The sequence below is a fragment of the Lagenorhynchus albirostris genome, chromosome 1 (genome assembly GCF_949774975.1).
Source record: "Lagenorhynchus albirostris chromosome 1, mLagAlb1.1, whole genome shotgun sequence".
Taxonomy (NCBI): Eukaryota; Metazoa; Chordata; class Mammalia; order Artiodactyla; family Delphinidae; genus Lagenorhynchus; species Lagenorhynchus albirostris.
Genome location: NC_083095.1, coordinates 40,398,796 through 40,424,985, shown reverse-complemented (window position 1 = coordinate 40,424,985; position 26,190 = coordinate 40,398,796). Strand labels below are relative to the sequence as shown.

At 37.2% G+C, this 26,190-nt stretch overlaps 1 protein-coding gene across 3 annotated transcripts in view; it reads left to right on the top strand.

Annotated features, from left to right (window-relative positions):
* SLC38A6 (solute carrier family 38 member 6) overlaps positions 1-26,190 on the top strand; it is a 211,651-nt gene that overhangs the window by 8,622 nt on the left and 176,839 nt on the right. For all 3 annotated transcript variants that reach the window (XM_060141834.1, XM_060141824.1, XM_060141832.1), the window contains exons 4-5: positions 16,102-16,154; positions 19,538-19,577. In XM_060141834.1, the coding sequence (XP_059997817.1) occupies positions 16,102-16,154; positions 19,538-19,577 (93 nt within the window). The remainder of the gene's footprint in view (positions 1-16,101; positions 16,155-19,537; positions 19,578-26,190) is intronic.

The window sequence follows — 26,190 nt, the reverse complement described above, 5'->3', positions numbered from 1 at the left end:
CATTTTCTTAATTGTTTTGGGTTTGTTATTGTAGGTCTTTTCCTTCTCTTGTGTTTCTTGCCTAGAGAAGTTCCTTTCGCATTTGTTGTAAAGCTGGTTTGGTGGTGCTGAACTCTCTCAGCTTTTCCTTGTCTGTAAAGGTTTTAATTTCTCCATCAAATCTGAATGAGATCCGTGCTGGGTAGAGTAATCTTGGTTGTAGGTTTTTCTCCTTCATCACTTTAAATATGTCCTTCCACTCCCTTCTGGCTTGCAGAGTTTCTGCTGAAAGATCAGCTGTTAACCTTATGGGGATTTCCTTGTGTGTTATTTGTTGTTTTTCTCTTGCTGCTTTTAATATGTTTCTTTGTATTTAATTTTTGATAGTTTGATTAGTATGTGTCTTTCATGATTCTCCTTGGATTTATCCTGTATGGGACTCTCTGGCTTCCTGGACTTGATTAACTATTTCTTTTCCCATATTAGGGAAGTTTTCAACTATAATCTCTTCAAATATTTTCTCAGTCCCTTTCTTTTTCTCTTCTTCTTCTGGGACCCCTATAAGTCCAATGTTGGTGCGTTTAATGTTGTCCCAGAGGTCTCTGAGACTGTCCTCAGTTCTTTTCATTCTTTTGTCTTTATTCTGCTCTGCAGTAGTTATTTCTACTATTTTATCTTCCAGGTCACTTATCCATTCTTCTGCCTCAGTTATTCTGCTATTGATCCCTTCTAGAGTATTTTTAATTTCATTTATTGTGTTGTTCATCGTTGCTTGTTTCCTCTTTAGTTCTTCTAGGTCGTTGTTAAATGTTTTTTGCATTTTCTGTATTCTATTTCCAAAATTTTGGACCATCTTTACTATCATTATTCTGAATTCTTTCAGGTAGACTGCCTATTTCCTGTTCATTTGTTAGGTTGGTGGGTTTTTATCTTGTTCCTTCATCTGCTGCGTGTTTTTCTGTCTTTTCATTTTGCTTATCTTACTGTGTTTGCAGTCTGCTTTTTGCAGGCTGCAGGTTTGTAGTTCCCGTTGTTTTTGGTGTCTGTCCCCAGTGGCTAAAGTTGGTTCAGTGGGTTGTGTAGGCTTCCTGGTGGAGGGGACTATTGCCTGTGTTCTGGTGGATGAGGCTGGATCTTGTCTTTCTGGTGGGCAGGTCCACGTCTGGTGGTGTGTTTTGGGGTGTCTGTGGCCTTATTATGATTTTAGGCAGCCTCTCTGCTAATGGGTGGGGTTGTGTTCCTGTCTTGCTAGTTGTTTGGCATAGGGTGTCCTGTACTGTAGCTTGCTGGTCGTTGAGTGGAGCTGGGTCTTTGTGTTGAGATGGAGATCTCTGGGAGATTTTCGCCGTTTGATATTACATGGAGCTGGGAGGTGTCTTGTGGATCAGTGTCCTGAAGTTGGCTCTCCCACGTGAGAGGCACAGCACTGACTCCTGGCTGCAGCACCAAGAGCCTTTCATCCACACAGCTCAGAATAAAAGGGAGAAAAAGTAGAAAGAAAGAAAGAGGATAAAATAAAATAAAATAAAATAAATATAAAATAAAATAAAAAATAATAAGAAATAAATTTTTTTAAGTTAAAGAAAAAACAAAACAAAAACGGACGGACGGAACCCTAGGACAAATGGTGAAAGCAAAGCTATACAGACAAAATCTCACACAGAAGCATACACATACACCCTCACAAAGAGAGGAAAAGGGGAAGAAATAATATATCTTGCTCTCAAAGTCCACCTCCTGAATTTGGGATGATTCGTTGTCTATGCAGGTATTCCACAGATGCAGGGTACATCAAGTTGATTGTGGAGATTTAATCCGCTGCTCCTGAGGCTGCTGGGAGAAATTTCCCTTTCTCTTCTTTGTTGGCACAGCTCTCTGGGTTCAGTTTTGGATTTGGACCCGCCTCTTCTTGTAGGTCTCCTGAGGGCGTCTGTTCTTTGCTCAGACAGGACAGGGTTAAAGGAGCAGCTGCTTCTGGGGCTCTGGCTCACTCAGGCCAGGGGGAGAGAGGGGCACGGAGTGCAAGGCGAGCCTGCAGTGGCAGAGGCCGGCGTGACGTTGCTCAAGCCTGAGGCACGCCGTGTGTTCTCCTGGGGAAGTTGTCCCTGGATCCCGGGACCCTAGCAGTGGCGGGCTGCACAGTCTCCCGGGAGGGGCTGTGTGAATAGTGACCTGTGCTTGCACACAGGCTTCTTGGTGGCAGCAGCAACAGCCTTAGCGGCTCGCCCCCATCTCTGGAGCTCCTTTAAGCAGTGCTCTTAATCCCCTTTCCTCGCGCACCAGGAAACAAAAGAGAGAAGAAAAAGTCTCTTGCCTCTTTGGCAGCTCCAGACTTTTTCCCAGACTCCGTCCCGGCTAGCTGTGGTGCACTAACCCCCTGCAGGCTGTGTTCACGCTGCTAACCCTAGTCCTCTCTCTGGGATCTAAGCACCGAAGCCGGAGCCTCAGCTCCCAGCCCATGCCCGTCCCGGCGGGTGAGCAGACAAGCCTCTTGGGCTGGTGAGTGCCGGTCGGCACCAATCCTCTGTGCGGGAATCTCTCTGCTTTGCCCTCCGCACCCTTGTTTCTGCACTCTCCTCCGTGGCTCGGAAGCTCCCTGCTCCGCCACGCTCAGTCTCCGCCCGCGAAGGGGCTTCTAGTATGTGGAAACCTTTCCTTCTTCACAGCTCCCTCCCACTGGTGCAGGTCCCATCCCTATTCTTTTGTCTCTGTTTTTTCTTTTTTCTTTTGCCCTACCCAGGTACGTGGGGAGTTTCTTGCCTTTTGGGAGGTCTGAGGTCTTCTGCCAGTGTTCAGTGGGTGTTCTGTAGGAGTTGTTCCACGTGTAGGTGTATTTCAGATGTATCTGTGGGGAGGAAGGTGATCTCCGCGTCTTACTCTTCCGCCATCTTCCCTCTCTGCAGTCCTGGTCTTTTTATCTGTCTAATCTCATCTTTTTTTTTTTTAATATTTATTTATTTATTTGCGAGGTCTTAGTTGCAGCACACGGCATCTTCAATCTTTGTTGTGGCATGTGGGATCTTTTAGTTGCAGCATGTGGGAACTTTTAGTTGTGGCATGCAGGATTTTTAGCTGTGGCATGTGAGATCTAGTTCCCTGAGCAGGGATCGAACCCAGGCCCCCTGCACTGGGAGTGTGGAGTCCTAGCTACTGGACCACCAGGGAAGTCCCTAGTCTTGTCTATTTTTGGATTAGGTCAGTTTTGACTCCAGAATCATGAGTTTAATTCTTATGTGTGTGGGTTCACTTTGCCGTATCTGATCTTTGTTTTCAGACTTTAAGAAGCAGAATAGATACATAAAATAGATAAAAATAGGATTATTCTGGCTGAAACAGGTGAGGGAAGCTCACAGGTATTTGAGTATTTTGTCTCTAGAGCATAGTTCTAAATCCACAGCTCTAGTCTGTTTAATCTGTCTATGCATCAGACACACCTGCAGATTGTTCTGTAAACAGGTTTCTAAGCCTCAGGGATTCTAATTCCAAGAATCTGAGGTGGGACTCAGGAATATATTTTTAAACGTCCTCCAGGGGATTCTTATGCAAAACTGATTTAGCATCCATAGTTCATAGCTGTAACTTGTGCCAATGCTTTTGGCCATCCAACCCACAAATATATTCCTCTGCTTTAAAGGGGCTTGGGTGAAAGTGTGGACAGATAAAAATACTAGGAAACAATGCAATGATATTAATCTCAGAGTAACAAATTGTTCATAACAACATCCCAAATTCAGGAATAAGATCATTAAATGAGTATATTTGTAAATCCTGCTGAAACTTGACTGGAATTTTAATGACATGTTTTGAACTTTTGCTTCTTTGTGTAAAAAAATTATTTTTACTTAATTGTGATCGTTTAACATCTTCACATGTTATTTTATCATGGATTCTACTAAAAGATTAATACATTAGTCAACTACATGGCAATTATGTCTTCATTAACTAAAGTGTTTTGCTTTATTAATTTAAATTATTTGGAAGTAATATTCAATTTATGAAGATTTCCAAATAATTCTAATTTTTTTGCTTTCCTTCAGTTTATCTGTATGTAACTTTGAAATTCTGATACTCTCTGTTGTTCTTTTCTGTAACTTTGGACATATAAGTGAGAAGCTCTGTTTCTCTTTCTTTTTTCTTTTTCTTTGATTTTTGTAGCTTATTTGGCCCATGAGCTAACTTCTTCATGGTTCTTCATATACACTGATGCACCTGCCTTCTGTTGATTGAATTTCCTTCAGTGATTGTAAAATTCTCTGTGGAGGTAGACTTTAACAAATTTTTTATATTAAAATATATATATATATATATATATATATTCATTCTAGAGAATAATGTGTAGCTAAATTTTCTCCCCAGTTTATCAGACTGTCATAAAGGAGTATTATGCTCAGATTGAATTCATTGGTTGGAGAAAGGGCTATCATAAGTCTTTACAGATTAACTTCTTCATTTATTTGCCTGGAGTGCAAGAGAATTTTTTATCTTTATGAAAGTAAAGGATTTCTTCACACAAAATTCTGCTGTTTTCGATTTTATGTAGGATTTGGGATCTATCTGGACTTTTCTTGGGAGCTGAGGCAGCATGTAAGGTACCTTAATCTCTCTAGCCTTAGTTTGACAACTCTACAATGGTAGTGATAATACTTTTCTCTTGGGATTGTTGTGAGAATGAAATATAATAATGTATATAAAATGTAGGGTCCTTGGTAAATACTAGCTTTTATTGTTATGAGTTCTCATTGGGCCAGAACCCATAAGGATTGCAAAGTCTTGTACATATTGCTGTCTCAGAAACAGTTGGCTTGTTGTGATTCTTTGAGGAAATTTTTGTGCTCTGAGAATAAATGAGGAGCTCTCCTCCTCTGGCCTCCACATCAGTGTCAGCAGAAGGGAATCAGAGTCTTAGAACTCAGCCTGCATCTGGTCAGGTCCCTACTTCCTAGTCCTTGATCCCCACCACTCATTGCATTGTCGTCATTATTTGCCTTGAGATCACTTGGATTAATGACATTATACCACTTATCTCAATGTATGTCAGTCACTTCAAGAATCCTATGTTATCCTTCATTTCCCAGACTCACTCCATATGGTTCTGTCATCCATTTTCTTTTCTTTTCTTTTAAATTTTATTGAAGTATAGTTGATTTACAATGTTGTGTTAACTTCTGCTGTACAGCTAAGTGATTCAGTTATACATCTATATATTCTTTTCCATTATGGTTTATCACAGGGTATTGAATCTAGCTCCCTATGCTATGCAGTAGGACCTTGTTGTTTGTCATCTATTTTCTGACTTTGTCTCCCCCTTCTCCCCAACTCCTGAAACCCTTCCAGTGTGCCCTCTAGAATGTATGGTCAGTCATCAGTAAAACCCTGTGTCCTCAACTCTTTTCTGAACATTTCCTTAACTTTCTTACTCTAAGAGAACCTAAGACTTCTCTGAGGACACTGCTTTCCCTTTAGTCCTCTCAGGTGGCCACTCTTTTCTCTTCCATGTCCCTCATACTTGTCTAAAGATGGGATAGGTGTCCTAGTCACACCTCATTTCCACTTGTCAACCACCTACCTCTCCCTAAACCCCCAGCTTTGAATCTCATAACTCTATGCTACCTACTTCCCCCTTTATGGTTAACATCTATAGACTCCTCAGCCACTTTGTCATTTTATGCATATATTAGCTTCTGCTTTCCTTTCAGTTTCTTCAGTTTTAGCCCTGTCATAATTCTGGATGATTTCAATATCCATGTAGATAATTCTTCTTAATCTTTCATTTCCTTAACCTCTTCTCTTCTAATGATCATACTCCTGGCCTGCCTCCGCTACTTATTTCCATGGTCATACCATTGATCTTGTCATTACCAAAATTGCATCCCCTCCAAAATCTCATTTTCAAGAATCTCACCCTCCCAAAACCACCATCTTTTTAATTTTTTTTAACTAATTCCCTCAAGTACTCCAACTCTGGCAGTTCTTCACCTCCGCCAGGACTTGAGTTCATTGATCTACCACCTTCGCACTCTCCTTCACTCTCTTGTCCATATTTCCCCTCTTTATCCAGTTGAAGTTTCCTGGTATATTATTAGAATCACTCCCTTGCTCCTCCCTTTCATCATGCTACTCCCCTGGCAAAACTCCAACCATGATTAAATGTAACTCTGCCTACTTCACACAGGCACCTGTGCAGTTGAATATTCCTGAAGAAGACACAACCATGCAGATTAATATCGCTATAATTCAATGTCTAGTGGATCTGTGATGCTGTCACCTAACCTATATTAACTTCTTTAGTTCATTCACTTGCTTAGTCTGCTATCTAGGAGATGACTTTTTCTTCTTTCTCTCAAACCTTCAACACATTCTCCTTGATTTCATTCTTAGCTGATATTCTCACTTTCTATTTCACTGAGAAATTAGAAGCAATCATAAAAGAACTTTATAAGCTCTTGCTACCACTTCTATCTACCCATCTTCATCTGTGCTATATATTCTGTTACTTTGGATGAACTCTTTGTGTTCCTATCTGAGGCCAATCCCTCCACTTATGCTATGACCCCATCTGCTGTCACCTACGTTACTCCAGCCACTTTCTTCCCTCTCTTCTTTTTCATCATCTTTTTTCCTTTCTGTTTTCTTCTTATCAGTTTACAAATATTCTATAATTTTTTCCATTTTAAAAATGACTCCACATTCATTCAGTATGCCCTATGCCTTCATGGTGAAACTCCTCAAAATAGTTGTCTATACCAGAAATTTCCCCTTCCTCCTATTCTCTCTTGAACACTCTTCATTCAGGCTTTCCCCATTATTCCACAGAAATTATTGTACCAGCAACTAACACATTGCTAAATCCAGTGGTCAGTTCTGTCTTCATCTTGGTTGACTAGTCAGCAGCATTTGACACAGTTGATCACACCTTCCTCTGTAAAACACTATTCAGACTCTCCTGCTTTTCTTCCTGTTTCACAGAATACTCCTTCTCTTTTCTTCTGCTGAATCCTTTTCATCGCCCCATCTTCTAAACATTGGAATACCCCAGCAGTATTCCTCTGATCTCTTTTCTTTTACACTTCTGGGCTCCTTACAGCCCTAAAATTTATACCCCTAGCCTGCATCTCTTCCCCTGAATTTCAGTCTCATATCCAACTTCCTCCATGATACTTCCACTTGGATATCTAATATATTAATCTCAAATTTACCAAACTCTCCATTTTTGCACTGCCAATCTACATCTTCCAGTCTTTTCTCATCTAATTAAATAATATATCTTCCTTCTGGTTGCTCAGGCCAAAGATCTTAGAGTTATTTTGGACTCTTTTTCTCTTACTACAAACGCAAGTTCCAAATGTGAGAAAGTATCTGTTCTGTAATTTTGAAAGTAACATGTTAACAAAACAATTGTGAAGACCATGGTGAAAAGGTATAGAGTCTACCCCTCAATCCAACATCTGTACTACTTGGTGTTTACCTAAATGAATTGAAAATTTATGTCGACACAAAAACCTGCACATGGATATTTATAGCAGCTTTATTCGTAATTGCCAGAACTTAGAAGCAACTAAGGTGCCCTTCAGTAGATGAATGGATAAACTGTGGTCCATCCAGATAATAGAATATAATTCAGCACTAAAGAGAAATGAGCTATCAAGCCATGAAAAGACATGGAGGAACCTTATAAATGCATATTGCTAAGAGAAAGAAGCCAATCTAAAAACGCTACATTCTGTATGATTCCAACGATGTGACATTCTTGGAAAGACAAAACTATGGAGACAGTGAGAAATTAGTAGTTGCCAGGGTTTAGGGAGGAAGGAGGAATGAAGAGGTGGAGCACAGACGATTTTTAGGGCAGTGAAACTATTCTGTATGATACTATACTGGTCAAAACCCATAGAGTGTACAACACCAAGGGTGAACTCTAAACATGGACTTATGGTGATAACGATGCGTCAGCGTAGATTCATTGATGTGACAGATGTACCACTCTGGTGGGGGATGTTGATGGGGGCGAGGCTATGCGGGTGTGGGCTTAGAGGGAATTGGGAACTGTCTGTACTTTCTGCTCAATTTTGCTGTGAACCTAAAACTGCTCTAAAAATGAAGTCTTTAAAAAAAAAAAAGGAAAGAAACAAACTCAGAGGAAAAGAGGAAACAGAGATAATGCAGAGACCAGATGAAAACATTTAAAAAAATACTATATTTAATAGCTTCAGAGAACTAAAAGAAGATATTTCATTGTTGAACCAAGAACAAGAAATTATTACAAGGGAATAGTCAGAGAATACAAGAGTCCTAGATGTAAAAAAGGAAATTTAAAATTAATTTAGTAGCTGGGCTGAAAGAGTTAAGGACATTTCCTGTGGGGGGAGAAGACAAGGAGCTTGAAAATGGGAGAGAAAATATAAGAAAATGAGAGGATCAGTCCAGGAGGTTCAACGTGCAAATAATAGGAATTCCACAAAAAGAGAACAGAAAAAATTAGATGGTAGAAAATTATCAACAAAAAAATACAAGCAAAGTTTTTGTAACTGAAAGAAATTAGTTTCCAGATTGAAAGAATTTTTCCTGGTAAGCAATATAATGATTGTAAAAGAAGTCGTATCAAGTGCATCCTTGTAAAATGGTATAGATGATCTTATTTGCAAAGCAGAAATAGAGGCACAAACGTAGATAACAAATGTATGGATACCAAGGGGGCGGGTGGGAGGAATTGGAAGATTGGAATTGACACAGATACACTATTGATACTATGTATAAAGTAGACAACTAATGAGAACACGCTGTATAGCACAGGGAACTCTACTTAATGTACTGTGGTGACTTAAATGGAAAGGAAATCCAAAAAAGAGGGGATATATGTATATGTATAGCTGATTCATTTTGCTGTACAGTAGAAACCAGCACAACATTGTAAAGCAACTATACTCCAATAAAAATTAATTTTTAAAAAAGTGCATAATTGTGAAAAATCAGAAATACAGGTATAAAGAAGCTATACTAAAATCTTCAGAGAGGAGAAACAAACCAAAATTCTTATACAAAGAATCAAAAACTATAATGGCAAAAGACTTCCCAGGAAGTACTTCAAATAAGACTATAAAGCAATACCTTCAGAATTTTGGGGGGAAATGATTTCAGTATAGAATTCTATACCCAGCCAAGCTATCATTTAAGTGTGCAGGAAGAATAATGACATTTTCATACATGTAAGGACTCAAAAAATTATCTCCTGTGCACTCTTACTTAATGAGCAATTCAGGATGCCATTTACCAAAGTTAAAGAGTACCAAAAAAATAGGGAATCTAGCACAGGGGAGAAGTAGAGGGAATTCCCAGGACAACAACCAAGTAGCAGATCTAAGAGCCACCTCCAGCTTAGAGTAGTTCTTTTCACAAAGGCACAGTCAGCTCTCCAGGCCATGCTTGCCTTCAGGATGTGTTCATGCTTGTGTTCAGGATGGAAACTCTTTTCTTTCTCTTCTTCTTGAAGGGAGTGCCTTTCTCATTTGTCTGTCTAGCTCTAATTTGCACTAACAGTACCTGGGTAGGTTAGTAGTCAAACCTGGCTATTAAAAAAGTCTAAGAATCCAATAGTGGGAGATTGAAACAAGGTATTAACAGGAGAATAAAAGAAAAAAACAGGTTAAGGAACGTAAGGAAGTTAGACTGAATGTGGAGAAGGAGGTGTCTGAGGATATCTCCCAGATTTCTGGTGTAGGCCACTGGATTAATGATAGTGTCATTAATGGACATAAGAGCACAGCAGATGTTAGTTCAAAATAAAAATAAGTTCAGTTTTGGATATGTGGACTTTGAAGTAAAACTAGATGGACAGGTCTTAGAACTGAAGCCCAGGATAGAGGTTCATTCATTCATTCTATACTCATTATCTATTAGGATTACAGAGGTAAATAATACTCACTTCCTTCCCTTAAAAAATCTCATAATGTAGAAGGGGAGACAAACACATAAGTAAATAATTCATAATGTAGTGTGGTAATTTAAGTCTTTTTTTTTCTTTTTTTTTTAATTTTTGGCTACGTTGTGTCTAACCTGCTGTGCGTGGGCTCTCTCCAGTTGCGGCAAGTGGGGGCCACTCTTCGCTACAGTGTGCAGGCCTCTCACTGCCGTGGCCTCTCCTGCTGTGGAGCACGGGCCCCAGGCGTGCAGGCTTCAGTAATGTGGCACACAGGCTTCAGTAGTGTGGCTTATGGGCTCTAGAGCGCAGGATCAGCAGGCACAGGCTCAGTTGCTCCATGGCATGTGGGATCCTCCCGGACCAGGGCTCAAACCCGTGTCCCCTGCATTGGCAGGCGGACTCCCAACCACTGTGCCACCAGGGAAGTCCAGTGTGGTAATTTAAATTATGTGCAAGGTATAGTGATAGCTCAGAGGAGGGAATGTTTTGCCTTGTCTGGGTGGAGGTGGGGAGTGTGAGGTTCAGTAAATATTCCTGGAGGAATGAGCTAAAAAGCAATTTGAGTAGCAGACAAGGCAAGAGAGAATATATTCCAGCATATACAAAGGTACATACTGAACATTTTACTCAGGTACCAAAAATAGTTTACTATTATTTATGCATAAAGTACAAAGAAGAAAGTGAAACTGAGGAGACAGACAAGTGTCAGATTCTAAGGAACTTGGAGTTTTTGCTGAGGCAGTGAGAAGCCACTGAAGTGGTTCAAAAAGGGTCAAGGTGGATACTGGGATTCACCAATTGTTGCTTCCAAAGAGAATTTTGGTCCTTCCTAGAACTCACTGAGAGAGAGAACATAGTCCCCTATCTTCCTCTTCCTAAAGTAAGGTGACAATTCTTTTATGAGGATTTTAATTGTTAGCAATGATGAGGAAATAAATAAGGAGTAAAATGGCCCCTTGTTCTCCCCAATGTTTGTTTTTTTTTTACTGAAACCCTTCAGAGCAGTGATTTGAAATACTATCCATCACAGCACCCTCCTCTTATTAAAAAAAAAAAAATCTAAATGCTCATTTTACTATCTAAAATGAAATTCCTATAGGTATTATAACCCACCTGTGGTGGGCTAAATAACGGCCCCCTAAAACATATCCAAGTTCTAATCCTTGTGAACATTATCCTTTATGGCAAAAAAGGACTTCGCAAGGGAGATTATTCTGGTGGACTCAGTGCAGTCACGTGTATCACAGAGGGAGAGCACAGACAGAAGAGGAGAAGGTAATATGACCACAAAGGCAGAGATAGGAGTGATTTGGCCACAAATCAAGTCATACCAGCTGTCACCGGAAGTTGGAAGAGGCAAGGAACAGATTTTCTCTAGCGCCTCTAGAGGGATTGTGGCCTTGCTAATACCTTGATACTGACCCAGTGAGACTGATTTTGGCCTTCTGACCTCCAGAACTGTGAGAAACTAAACTTCTGTTTTTTGTTTTTTTAAAATAAATTTACTTATTTATTTATTTTTGGCTGCATCGGGTCTTCGTTGCTGCGCAAGGGATTTCTCTAGTTGCAGCAAGTGGGGCTACTCTTCATTGCAGTGCGTGGGCTTCTCATTGCGGTGGCTTCTCTTGTTGCGGAGCACGGGCTCTAGGCACACGGTCCTCAGTAGTTGTGGCTTATGGGCTCTAGAGCGCAAGCTCAGTATAAACAATATATTTAAAGTTTTATTTTTGTTTCATGGACTTTAGATGGTGTGTCTTGACTCTGCTATGTTGTATGTATTAGTGCTCCTATCCTTGCTTTCCCCTGGTCTCTTTCTATTTCCCATAGTCCTTCTGCTGTACCCTTATATTGTCAAGGTTGACAATATTTACTTTGTTTTGTAATCATATGTAAGTCATTCATTTTTTATGTATAAGTTGAGTCTAAAGTTGAAAACCAGTGAATAGCATTTATAGGATATGAATGACTGTAAATCTTGTTCACTGCAGAGCCAAGCAATATGTTGGGATCCTAGAACTTTTTTTCTGCCTGCAGTATCTCACCTCTGTGAAATTGAAAGGAGAATGTTCCTTCTACTCTAGCATTCTATTTTCTTTTGCTACATCAGGTGCTCTAAAATCATTCCACATTTAGTTGGTAAACTGACATTTATATACATATTAAGAAAGACCAGAAGTGGTGTTACAATTGCACAGTAGACGTTCCATAAATGAATGGCTTGCATGACACTCTTACGGAGAAAAAAGACAAGAGGAAAATGAAGGAAAACATGAGAAAGAAAAGAATTTCAAAATAAGGGTGCATTCCAAATGGCCTGCTTTCTGAGAGTTGAACTGTATTTGAGTAACTCATGTCCCTCAATCCAGTTCCAAAGATAATATTGCTGCTGCTGAAACTTGGGCTTTGTACTGTAACCAGAGTTTATTAATTGTCCTATTTCATTGAGGAAAAAATGCAAAGCAGACGGAACACTGGAGTAACTAGCTGGAAATATTCCACTACTTCATGGGAAGCAGCTTTCCAAACGATTCCTGTGGAGGCCAAACTCTTGGTCTAGCCAAAATAGCACTAAAGTGTGCCTTGATGGTACATTAAAGAAGAAATTTTTCCCCAATTTACTTGATTAAGATTTACAGCCTTTCCATCCCCTCAAAACCATAGCATTGATTTCTTCAATATCAAAAACTAATTTCCTAAAATAGATTGCTAATGACTGCTTTCAGTTATTTATTTAAGGATTGTGCCAAGTACTGCTTGTATGAATTCCTGTAAAAGGCCGAATTAAATCCATAATTTTCATAATTAATGTTATTCCTCTTCTGTAAGAATTTGCTATTAATGTGACTGGTCATCCTCACGTCTCATTTTGATATCTCTCAAAACATCTTTTACATTATAAATAAGATATTAAAACATTGATCATAGGAAAGTGTTTTGCTTTATAGATCATATTCAATCAAATCCTATGTTTTTCACTTAATATTGACATTTTTCATGTTATTATAAACATAGTTTTTAATGGCTACATATTATTCTACTAGATATACCTACCATAATTTACTTAACCACTTTACCATTATTGAGCATTTAGTTAGTCTTTTTTTTCAATCTAAATAATACACAATGAGTATCTTTGCATATAATGATTTCTCTGATGTTAGTATTATTTCCTAAGATGCAAGCTCCCAGGGGTCAAATATTATAAATATTTTCAAGGTTCGTTGGTCAAATTACATTCCAAAGTCAGTTCCAATTTACACTGTTACCAGCATCTTAATTGTGCAAATGGTAGAACAGAATTTTCAAAGTATTTCACTAGTGTTGTTTTGGTTTGTATGTTGAGATGATCCAGAAAACCATTAAATAGTAAATATGTGGAGATAAAGCATTTGACTGACTGTGTACATATTTTATCTAAGCAAAGCCTCGAAGTTAAGCCAGAAGCCATTGTTCGTACTAATGATGTCTCAGACCTGGAAAAGTACTTCTAATTTTTGCAACATAAAAGAAGTAAGATGACAGTGACAGAACTGAATGACTAGCCAGACCTGCTGACTTAAAGGTCGAGTTAGGATTTGAACATAGTAGTAAGTCTCCATTTAAAAGTCTAAACTTTGTTCACTCTGAATTTGGGACTTTGCTGTACTTAAAGATATTTTTATAACACCAGAAAATAATAGAGAACAAATGTGAGATTGCTAAAATGTATGCCACTATTGTCAGAAGTTGCAATTACAACTATCTTCATTAAGCTGTTAGTTTGATTATATTTTCTGGAGTAATAAATGTTATATTCTAATTTAAAAATTAAGAATAAATGTTTAATTTATTTAAATTTAGATAATTGAAATACCAATTCTTTTTGGAATATTTCAGTATTATTTTTGCTTATCAGAAAGTTATTTGCTTTTTATGTTTACTAGTATACGATCTATACTTGTTTTCTGCTATTTAAAAATAAAACAAATCCTAGTCAAACTTTTTAAAGAGTATTATCTTGATAACTTGCTCCCTAAGAATCTAATACAAACTAGATCATTTAATTTTTTTTAAAGTTTTTAAAAATTTATTTATTTATTTTGGCTGTGCTGGTTTTAGTTGCAGCACAGGGGATCTTCGTTGCGGCATGTGGGATCTTTTAGTTGCAGCATGTGGGATCTTAGTTGCGGCATGCATGTGGGATCTAGTTCCCTGACCAGGGATCGAAACCAGGCCCCCTGCATTGGGAGCGTGTAGTCTTACCCACTGGACCACCAGGGAAGTCCCCAAAATAGATCATTTTAAAAGCAAGTTATGTGGTGTATTTCCATATGTAACACTGAAAAGCCTCCTTGCTTTAAGTCCTTGGAAGGAAAGTTTTTTTAAAAGAACTAACACTTTCAACTGTAATATGAAAGAGGGATGCTGAAAATGAACAATGTTGTTCCTTTAATCTCGTGCCTCATAGTGACAGATCAGAGACCTTCTGGAGACTTGGTTCACAAACACATAATATGTAACAAAATTACCTTCTTAATGTCAAATTAGATAGAAGCTAACATTTAGAGAATTTTCTGGTTTACTATATATACCAAGGCTTTGGAAGTTAAATATAAGAAATTGTGCCCCTATATAACATTATCTCTTAACTATATTTAGGAATATGAAAACAAACTAGTAAAGATTTATTGGTTGAAATAATTATTAATTTTTGTGTTGACATTCACTTTAGAACATGTGTATTTGAAAAAAAGAATTTCAGCATTTCACATAGGAGGAAAAAAAATCCAGTTCTTAGTTTTTTAACTCTGCTTTTTAATTTTATGTTCTAAAATATATCTACAGTCTACCTCTCTAAGATTATTATTGAAGTCTTTCATTGTTAAAGCATAAAGGTTCCTACTTATAATCAAATTATATGTTCCAAATTCAAAATTAAATTGTCCTTGCCCACTGTTGAGCAGTATGTAAATACATTTTAAAAAATAGCCATGTTGGGACTTCCCTGGTGGTCCAGTGGTTAAGACTCCACACGCCCACTGCAAGGGGCACAGGTTCGATCCCTGGTCGCAGAGCTAAGATCCCGCGTGCCACACAATGCGGCCAAAAAAATAAAAAAGTAAAATAAAAAATAGCTGTGTCATCCAAAAAGTTTTGAAATTCTTCTATCTACTCTGATAATAAAGTTTAAAAAAGTTTAAAATGTTAAAAATTTTTGTTTTAAGTAAAACTTATTTTTTTAGCATTTCACTGTTTTCTTTCTGACTTTGTAATAGTTATAACATGTATAAACCATGTGTGGTTTTCAAAATGCTTATTTTTTCATACGTGGTAGACTTTGTTTATGAAAGTATAAGGGAGTTTTTTGTTAATGTAGTGGTAAAGAAACCTATGTATATCTTGAGAGCATATATTACAAACTTTCTTTAAGAAATGATGAGACATATCTTTGACTCAATAGGAAATGTGTGTTGCTATTAGCAAGCCTTAGTGTCTGCTAACCTGCTTTTTTTTTTTCAGTGTAAGCACTGTAAGTTTAAGGACTTTTCAAATTTAGGATTATATAAATGTTTTTACTTCTCTTATTTTTACCTGTGACATCACTAGTTATAACATGAAGCTTTATCATCTAAGGACACATTTGGTTCTTTTATGAGCCATTTAATTTTCATCTTTTCTGTGATCACACTTCTTGAACATGTGGAATGAAAATGTAATTTCATACTCTTTATGATGAAAAAGAAAATATATACCCTTATTGCAGGATGAGGGTATTGTTTCTATCATGAATACATTATCATATCCTAGGTAGCCTGGAAAAGTGAATGTCTCTGAAAGTATGATACAACTTTTGTACTTTATCAAGTTTTATTTACACAGCAGTTTTCAGAAACTGTTGCCAATGAAAACTTACATTTGGACAGTGTAGTCTGCAAGTACTGTTTAGTGAGAAGTGGGTTGTTCTTGAGTAATTATTCTATTTGAATTTATGCAGCCTGGGTAGTTGTTAGACAACCTTGGTAATTGCTAAGCTCTACTTATTCTAAGAGGACGCTGTCTTCATGGATCATAAGTTTTCGGGTTTCCCCCAAAGTCATTACTTCTCCTTTAAATTTAGTGTGACAATCCAATAGCTATCAGGTAGTAGTGGAATATCTTTCTTCTGTATAAGACTTGGCACACAAATAGTTTTGTGTAAAAATAACAGTTATAATTTCTCTTAACAGCTGTGACATCTTATGAAGATCTTGGACTCTTTGCATTTGGATTACCTGGAAAGGTAATTATTTTTTTCTCCTTGCTGTGTTCAAAATCCTGAAGGGAATTTTTCCTTCCATTTCCAGTTAGAAAAGACAAGTATATATAAGAGAAAGAAATTAAAGGAATAAAAGGAAACTAAAGTGAAGAAAGAGAATGATGGGAGCAGGAAGAGAGAGGAGAAATCTCTGTGCCCTTCCTAAAAATGCATTGATAAATTTAATTCAACACTTAAATTTTTTTAGTGTTTTTTACCCTAATGAAGGAGAACAATGACTTGTATAATTTTAAATCAGTAACGATGGCCTGCTTTAAGTTTTTCTTATTAATTTTGATTATATTATCTGAGTAAATTCTCGTGAAGACAGGACAAGACAGAAGCATAGAATTAAACTTATAGCATGTTTAAAAAAACTGATAATTAGAAGATCATATCATTTAAGAGCTGAACAGTGCTAAAAGATGATCTAGATGTCCCCTCATTTATAGGTTAGGAAATTAAGGCCCAGAGAAGGGAAGGGGCCTATTTGTCTACAATTACTTAGGCTAGTATTACATAGGACTCCAGACTCAAAATCTACTTTTCCTCCTTAGAATAAGAGAAATAACAACAGTATTTATTGGGCATTCATCTGTGATAGGCATACTAAACTAATTTAATGGGTAGAGGAAATACTGTCTTCTTCCACAGGTAATCAGTAGTTAAATATTATTGTTAGTGCTTTAATATTTTTTTATTTCTGAAGAGCTGTCATACTTCTAAAATCCATTTACATGTTGGCTCCAAACAGGACTTTTTCTTTGTAAATCTGTTGTTTGTATTTTTTGTTTGTTTTGTTTTTAATATAAAACGATGCTGTATTTGTAGATTGCCGAACTAGCTTCTTAGAAGTGAGTCTGGGAGGAAAAAGGTATAGCTATGTAATGGTGGGGGGGAATGTGTATTTACATTCAAATTAACTTTGGTTTTAAAGCACAAAGAGAATATTTAAATCATACTATGTAACCTCATGGTTTGGAGCTTATCTTTTTTTTTTTTTTTTGCGGTACGCGGGCCTCTCACTGCTGTGGCCTCTCCCGTTGCGGAGCACAGGCTCCATACGCACAGGCTCAGTGGCCATGGCTCACGGGCCTGGCACGTGGGATCTTCCCGGACCGGGGCACGAACCTGTGTCCCCTGCATCGGCAGGCGAACTCTCAACCACTGCGCCACCAGGGAAACCCTGGAGCTTATTTTAATAGCCTGAAACTTGAACTAAATGGAGACTATGTTACTTTTGAGGGTAAAGGTTTTTGTTAATCATCTAAACAATTTCTCTTTCTCGAAGATCAGGGTGTTTGGTATAATCATGATCAATTAACTGTATCCAGTTTAATCAAGGAAGAAGAAGATGTTATTTATATAAGAAAACTCTCCAATTAATTTAATATAATCTGTAAACATGCCTAAGCATCATCACTGTTATTTCACATTGGTGTTTCCTGCATTCCTTGGATAGCAGCAGACTCTACAAGAAGAACATGGATTATTGAGAGTCCCCTTTTCCTAAAACTCTACAATAGTTGCATTATCATTTTAATGTATGCACACAGTTCTTAGTAGGCAGATACACAGACAGAGAATACTCTAAATGAGGAGTTGTTTGTTTGTTTAATATTTTCTCTCAACTTCCACAGTTGGGTTGAAACTTTCCTATTTCCTTCTTTCCAGATATTATATGAATATGGATATGACACATGATAGGGTAACATTGTTCTGAAAATTAAATATTTTTGAAATGCTTTGAACTTTTTAAGGAAAATTTTTAATTGTTTATAAATGGATTTATGTACTTGTCAAACAAATATTTATTGAGCAAATACCATGTGCCATGCAGTGTGCTAGGCACTGGAAATATCGATAGATCGATAGATTGATAGAAAGATATACTGACTTTCTAGATCAAAAATGCTTAAATTCAGACAAAAAATGGGAAGATAGTCATCACTAAGCTGATATTATTGCTTTTTGCAGTATATTCTTAGAAAAATCCAAATTTCATGTGTGATTGACAATAGGTATCAATTGCATATGAAAAATAGTATACAAAAATTTCAAAAAAGTCTTTTCACAAATAACTGTGAGTGACACTTTGGAACTAATTTTTAAATGGGTTGATATGTAGAGATTTTTCTGGAAAATGTTAGAGTGGAGTTACCACATTCAAAGACACCTTGCCAAGTGTTTCTATCATTATCCCTGCTTTCCAGACCCCAAGGCTTTTAGGTCTCAGTAACTTAGTTTATTCCCAGGATAGGCAAATGCTGTGTCACTGATGGAATTTCTAGGAGAGGAAGGGTCATCTCTTCCCAGTCCATGTAGTAATGATCTTAGATAGCTAGTCAGCTCGAAACATACATTGGAGGTACAGATCCACCAAGATATAAGTGACTGAAAGGCCCAAGTGGAAGCAGAATGTTTAATCATTTCTCCTGAGTACATCTGATGACCAAGAATGGATAAAGTGTTATCCTGAGTTTCCCAGGAATGTCATCAAAGATCACAAGTTAGCAAGCCTGCAGGCTGAACATAGTCCTCAGGCATATTTTGTTTGGCTCAAATCTTTTTTATTTTTAGCTGATTGCCAACAAAGAGTTATGACATTTTAAAAGAATTCAATTTCTGACTTTTCTTGAAAAAGCAGAAGATTGAGCTACACTGGATTCACATTCTCACATGTCAGCAACTGGCCAGAGCTGTGCAGCAGCTGCCCCATTTTGAAACGGGAGGACTTCTCCAATATATTACACTCTTTACCACCTCCTGTTGTCTTGCACTCAGTCTACTTCATATTATTGAGTTTAAAACATTTTGCTTCAATTTTCAGATGTGAGAATATGTGGGCTCTATAGAGTTTTCTGCTCTAGACTTTATTAATCCCTGCGACAGGGATGTTCAAGGCTTGGTGTATGCCAAGCTGATACACTCCGCAGACTATATTATTCCCTTCTGTGCAGTACGGCATTGACACAACACACCTGAGACTATCTCAGTCTACCTAACAAAGCAAAGTGATAAAACCAGTAAAAAAGGGAGAATGAGAGCAGATAGATTCAATTTCAGTTTTTTGGTACTTTGATAACCATTGATTACTAGCTTTTTAACACTTTTAACTATTTAAAAATGACTGCCAAGAAAACTTACAAAAGTGTTCTTTATAGTAACCATGGAACTATTAAAGAAAGGTTATGTGATGATTGTTAGTTTTATATATTACAAATGGCTGGCAAAGTGTATTCTTTTCAGTTTCTCTTCACTCAATTTCTGCATCTGTTTTTAAGTCATAGTTATTAGATTTTAATAAAATACTGATCCTTTTGTATTATTTCCACTTTCATCTTCTGAATACATTTGTTGTTTTTTAGATGGTGGTAGCAGGCACCATAATAATTCAGAATATTGGAGGTAAGCAATTGAAAGTGCACTGCTTATGCATAAATGTGATGGAAATGATTTCCTCCTTTGGCTTCTTGCCTTACTACAGGTCTAGCTGGGAACCTGAACCTCTGTAGACGTAGGTGTCTCAGAAGCCCTGTGTGTTGTCCTCATTACTCTTTTTTTTTTTTTAAATCCTTTTTAGCACTTGTAGGACAATAGTTTCTAAATTCAGTTGCAGCTAAACCCTTGATTTCAATCTTGTTATTAGGTCTGCCACACACCTCTAAAGCATGGGCTTTCTGTAGTTGTAATAGTGGTGAAGTACCGTTTGGAAAAACTCTCCAGGTGATTCTGAAGTATTTCTCCTCTACTTTTGTCCTGATCACCCCCCGTGGCATGTACTGCTTTAGAGGGAGTGGTGTTTCATGGCTGTGTCAGGTGTGGAAAGGCAACCTTCTTTTGTAACCAAGAAATTGAAAATGACCACGTGGTTTAAAAAATAAACAAACTTGGGCTTCCCTGGTGGCGCAGTGGTTAAGAATCCGCCTGCCAATGCAGAGAACACGGGTTCAAGCCCTGGTCTGGGAAGATCCCACATGCCGCGGAGCAACTAAGCCCATGCGCCACAACTACTGAGCCCGAGCGCCTAGAGCCCGCGAGCCACAACTACTGAAGCCCGAGCGCCTAGAGCCTGTGCTCCGCAACAAGAGAAGCCACCGCAATGAGAAGCCTGCATCCTACAGCAAAGAGTATCCCCCGCTCGCCACAACTAGAGAAAGCCCGTGCACAGCAACGAAGACCCAACGCAGCCAAAAATAAATAAAGAAAATAAATAAATTTATAAAAAAAGAATAAACAAACTTGAGACAAATGAAAAGTATTCTCACATTTATCTTGCATCTTGTTCCCATTAAAAAATGATCCTGAGGGGCTTCCCTGGTGGCGCAGTGGTTGAGAGTCCGCCTGCCGATGCAGGGGACATGGGTTCGTGCCCCGGTCCGGGAAGATCCCACATACCGCGGAGCGGCTGGGCCCGTGAGCCATGGCCACTGAGCCTGCGCGTCCGGAGCCCGTGCTCTGCAACGGGAGAGGCCACAACAGTGAGAGGCCCGCGTAACAAAAAAAATTAAATTAAATTAAAAAAATATGATCCTGATATCAAGAACTATGTAGAAACAAACATTACTTTTAATTATTGATAGTTATTGACTAAATGTATTAAACATTTAAATCCAAAATACTATGGGAATCATGTTTGTATGTTGTAAAGAAGTCACAAATGCTGAACGATATCTTAATTTTCTTTTACCATTGACTGGAGTGCTAAATAAATACTTTTACTTTAAGGTTAAATACAGAGAAGGTTGATATGCACTTTGGATCTTATTCAAGAAGGTATGGTCAGAGGAAATTTTAATCTTATTTCTTATCTGTGATAGTTCAAAATAATTTAAACATGACAGCTTTAATAAAGTTTAACTGATACTCGAGATATGAGCTATTTCACTTTAAGTATTGTTCAGCAAAATTCCATCTTTAATGAGTTTCTTGGTCAAGGAAAAAATTAACATTCCAACAATAAATTGTATTTGCCATTGTTTTGGAAATCCTGAACATTCATGTTTTAATTCTTTGAATTTTCAGGGCAAAAAAATATATTATTGAAGGAGAAGAATACTTTCTTGGATGTCGTACCAAATAATTTCCTTGTTAACACACACTTCGCTCTTCACATTAGCAGTTAGTAACCAGTCTCTTACCTAATGAATCTATATAATATCATTGAGTTTAAGATCTACTTTGGAATACTTTATTTTAGCAAATATGTATTGCTTAAATGTGCACTTGTAATGTCGCTAATGTGAAAGTATGTTTTGGTATTTTCAATCCCTTATTTTCCTCTCTATATGATTAGTAAGAACCATCAAGCACATTTTGTTTGGATTAGGGTTAACTATTGTTTATTTTATGTAGAGTTTTCAACCCAGGACTTTGGATCTAAATTTGTGACTGGCAAAATGCCTGCTGTTGTATTCTCTGTATCCTTCACCCTGATCTCTTCCTTGTTCCCTAATCTGGTGTGCAACTGTTATTGGACATGACTCTATTTTAGCACTTGCTGTTATTAGGTTGAAGTTATCTCTGTATATGCTTTTACTTCCCCACTATATTGTCAGCTCCTCCAAGGCAAGGATTATGTCTTATTTCTCTTTGTAGTCCCAGAACCTAGCACAATACTTGGAACTGGATAAACCTTTTTTTTAAGCTTAATGGAGCTGAATATGATTTATATGTGCTTTTTCCAAGTACTTTTTAATATTCTAGCTATATTTATCAAGAAGAAAAGGGGACTTCTAGACTGATCACTAGCTTTAAATATTTGAAAAGCTGAACATGAAATATAGAAAGATACTAGACTAATTTAGTATTGTTCTGGAGGGCAGAACTGGTTCTAATGGGTAGAACTCTACAATGAAGCTGGTCTGGTTTCATTTGGAATGCTAAGCTGTGTGATAATGGAGATGGCCTACACTCCTTTGATAAAGCTCTGTATCCCTGAAGACATTCAAACAGAGCTGGTTGGTCAGTTGTCAGAATGTTCTAGAAAGAATTCTGAATTTGGTGGCAGATAAATCATCAGTTCTTCCAACTGTTTGTTGATTTGCTTGCTTGCTTTGTTTCAGAAACTTTTTTTAAAAAGTGACTTAGAAGCAATCACAGAAATTTTTAATGTCCCTCAAATTCAGAAAAGCTGGTAATGCTTATTCAGTTTTTAGAATAATGTCCTCATGATTTTCTTCACATTGGTTAAAAGTTTATCTATTGAGAGCCCACTAAATAATAACTGAAACATTTTCAGAACTTTTTTTTCTTAGCAAGATGTGCATATAATCATTCCTTTATTATAATAGAATTGGAAGCTTGCTCTTGTGAGCAGAACACTGGGTTGGAAGTCAGATACGTTGAATTCTTTCTGCTCCAGTCTCTGCCATTAGGTAGCCATGTGTGTTGGGAAAATTCCTCTCAGCTTCAGTTTCCTCTTTGTTAAATTGCTGGGGGTAGGATGGGAAAAGCACGAAGCTTAAGGTCCCTTCTTACCACAAAAGTCACCTTCTAATTTAGCACTTTGATAGGCATGTTAATTCCTTCAGAGCATTAAAATATTTTTATTACAGGAAAGTTTTGTGGGAGGGTTATTCTTTGTTCAAAAGATGATTTGGTCTTTTCTTAGGTATCTTTAACAAGTCAGAAACTATTGCTCTAAAAGCTTTCATGGATGCTGTTCTTTTTCAGAAAGGGGAGTCTCAGTTCTTAGAACTACCCTTTAGGGCAGCCACTGAGCCTCTGAGGTTAAAATCTAAGAACTCCAGGCTTACAAAGTAATTTCTTGATTAATCTAAGCTAGGTCCGTGGAAGCCCTTAACAGCGCTAAGCCATGTATGCTTGAGAAGAAACAGCATACTTATTTGGGAGGATCTTTAATATGTTGTGCATATGATTTATTTAATGTTATTCTTTCAAAATGGATTTTGACTTTTCCCTTTGTTAATTGGAAATACATTGGATATTTATAAGATGGTATGAAGTGTATAGCATCAGATTGAATTTTTGCACTTCTTACATGCCTATCTGCATATATAATATAGTTCAGATAGCATTTTTGAAAAATAGTATATTCACTATTAGTATAAATGCTTGGAGTTTTTCAGTGGTTGTTTAGAAATGAAAAATAATATAGTAGATTGTCTTTAGGTCAAGCCTCCTCCTAGACACTTTAATTATACTTACAACAGCCCTTCAGGGTAGATGATATTATCCTCGTTTTACAGAGGTCGAAATCAGTGCTCAGAAGGGATAAATGACTTGCTTACCTTTACCCCTTAATACAGCCAGGACTCAAATCTCACTTTGTCTATTTCTAAAGGCTTTGTTCTTTCTGCTCTGATATAGTAAATACTTGTAAAGCTATGAAAAGATTAAATGTTGAGGATTTTTAAAACTCATTGGGGACAGGAACTATGTGTTTTCATAACTTGACCTAGTTTCTGGTAGAGGAACTCAATAAATAATATTTGTTGAATGAATGAGACAAAAAAATTCTGTTTAAAAGCCTAAGATTTTGCTTCAAGGAGACAATTTTATATACTATATAAATGATAGAAAGAAACTTGAAAGTCCATAGAGTGGTTTATAGTTTAGAATTATATAAAAATTAAAAGGTTGAAAATATTGAGGAGAGTTAGATCTTATTTATGTAAAATAGATAAAGTATTTTAATATCATCTGCTTTCAGGTTGGATAATCATGTCTTAGATTAATGCTTCCTGACTCTTATTCTTTGTAACATTTAAACATTTCTCAGTTTTCTTGGGATTCTATGCCCCTGATGAATCTATGAGAAAAATGAAACAGGGGCCTTTAGAAGCAAGATGATCATGAATTGTCCTTGATCAATATTTGTTACATGGATCTTTTAGTAAGACTCAGTTTATTCCCTGCATCTTTGTATTCCATATATCTAAGTAATTTTGCTCATTCATTTATGCTCTTAAGTACGTAGCACTTAGTAGGTGTTTAATAAATCTTATTTATTATAGGAAGAAAGTAAGGAATAAGAGAAGGAGGGAGAGAAGGAAAAGCCAGTGACCTGGTTTGGTATTCCTTTAAAAAAGGAAGATCAACTGGCAAGAGAAGACCACACAAAATGCATAAGTGAGCATATGGTTTCTTTAGGGAAAAATAGACTGTCAGAACTTCACAGAAAACCTTTTTTCCCCAGTACAATCACACACCAAGTATTAGTCACAGGGCACTAGTGTGGTCTGACAAATAGATTGGAAAGATCTACTGTCTTTGAAAAATCTCTAAACTTTATAATAGAAAAAAATGTGACTCACTAAATCTAGCACTCTTTTTTTCTAGGGTTATGGAAACCATTACCTTTAGAAAATGGAGAGCCACGTAGTAAAATACTACTTAGAAGCAATTCCTGATTGCCTCCCAACACTGATGAATTAGGGGCCCAAAATAGGCCAGAGCCAGAGCCAGAGAGGCCCCAGCTGCCCGATGCCTCAGGCACTGGAGGGGCATTTGCTGAGAGTCATTGTTGCTTGGACATAAAGTCAGAAAAGAAGCATCTGGGAGTTTTAATATTTAATGCTGTTAGAGGGAAGAGAACTCTGGCTGAGAGTTTGAATTTAGCGGACTACAAGTTAAAGGATTAAGAACTGTAATAGCAAATAAGTACAGGTAGTTTCCACATAGTTCCTCTAATTGTGTTGCATTATGAGATTCTTTTCCTAAAAACCAAAGTAAGTAGTTTCACAAGTGTTTGAACTCCTGAGATAGACCACTCAGTTGGCTAAAGTATCCCTAGAAATCAAGCAGTAAACCTCAAATCATCTTTAGTCATGTTGAAAGTCATGTTAACTCTGATGAGTATGTGATAAAAGTGAAGTTAATTGATGTTATTTCTGGTTTCATATCTTGCCCAACTCAAAACGCAAGGTGAGTGGCTCCTGGGAGTACGTTAAATTCTTATTTTGCTCTTTTAAAATATGAAGGACCACTATGGATAGCATATTCTTTCCTTAGTTCTTTAAAGGAGAATAAAGATTGAGTCACTGTTACATATTTTGGAAGGGGAACCCTAAACATTAGTAGACTTACTGAAACCTCCTGAAATTGCTAGAATGACCCAGATTTTCCAGCCTGGCAGAGATCCCACAGACCTACTACAGCAGCCTTGATTAACGCCTCAGTTTGGGTATCTAAGTTTTAAGAGAAACTCAGCAGCCCTTTTATGTGGTCAAGTAGCACAGTTTCTAAATCTCATAAGCAGAAAGGTATAAATAAGATCATTCTCAGTTGAGAGCTGTAAAAATTTCAAATTCTCAGTATTTTTCAAAATCGTGATTTAATATTAAGTTAGAAACCCTTTGGCTTTACTTTCTTACTGAAATGTGTGTGTGTGTGTGTGTGTGTGTGTGTGTGTGTGTGTGCGCGTGTATTTTTTGCGGGGGGTGGGGGTAAGGTAACTGAAGTCTTTCAGAATTACTGGTTTGTACCATCTCCTGGGATACAGGGATTGGGAGTGCTGTTACAACGCCATCTGCTGGTCGTCTCATCTGTAGTCAAACTGCGGCTTTTTTGAGGCCTGAATAGTATTGTCCAGAAATTCTAGAAAGCACTGTCTTAGAATAGGAGAAATAAAGGAAATTTGGAAGGGGAGTATTTCTTACAAGTCCTTCCTTTGACAAAATTTACTGGTTACATGTCACTTTAAAGAGGTTTTGAAAATATTGTATTTCTTAGTAACAATTGTTAATTGAAGTTTAATTATAAGGTTCTCAGAATAGTAAATATTCTGGTCAGTTTTTATTCAAGTTTAAGATCTTGATAAATAGTAAAACAAAGATATATATTTTCCAAGGGTTATGGGGGGGGAAGTTCCTCCATATATTTTTGATTTCCATTTGTGCACAAATTAGGGAAATGACCTTGTTTTCAGAGTTTTTTAAAGTCTTTTTTAAAAATGAGAGAGATTGTGTTGTGTATTATTTTGAATGGAGATATAATTTCAGTGGCATTTGGACATTTATTAGGAACACCAGGTTAATAAGACACATTAAATAGAATA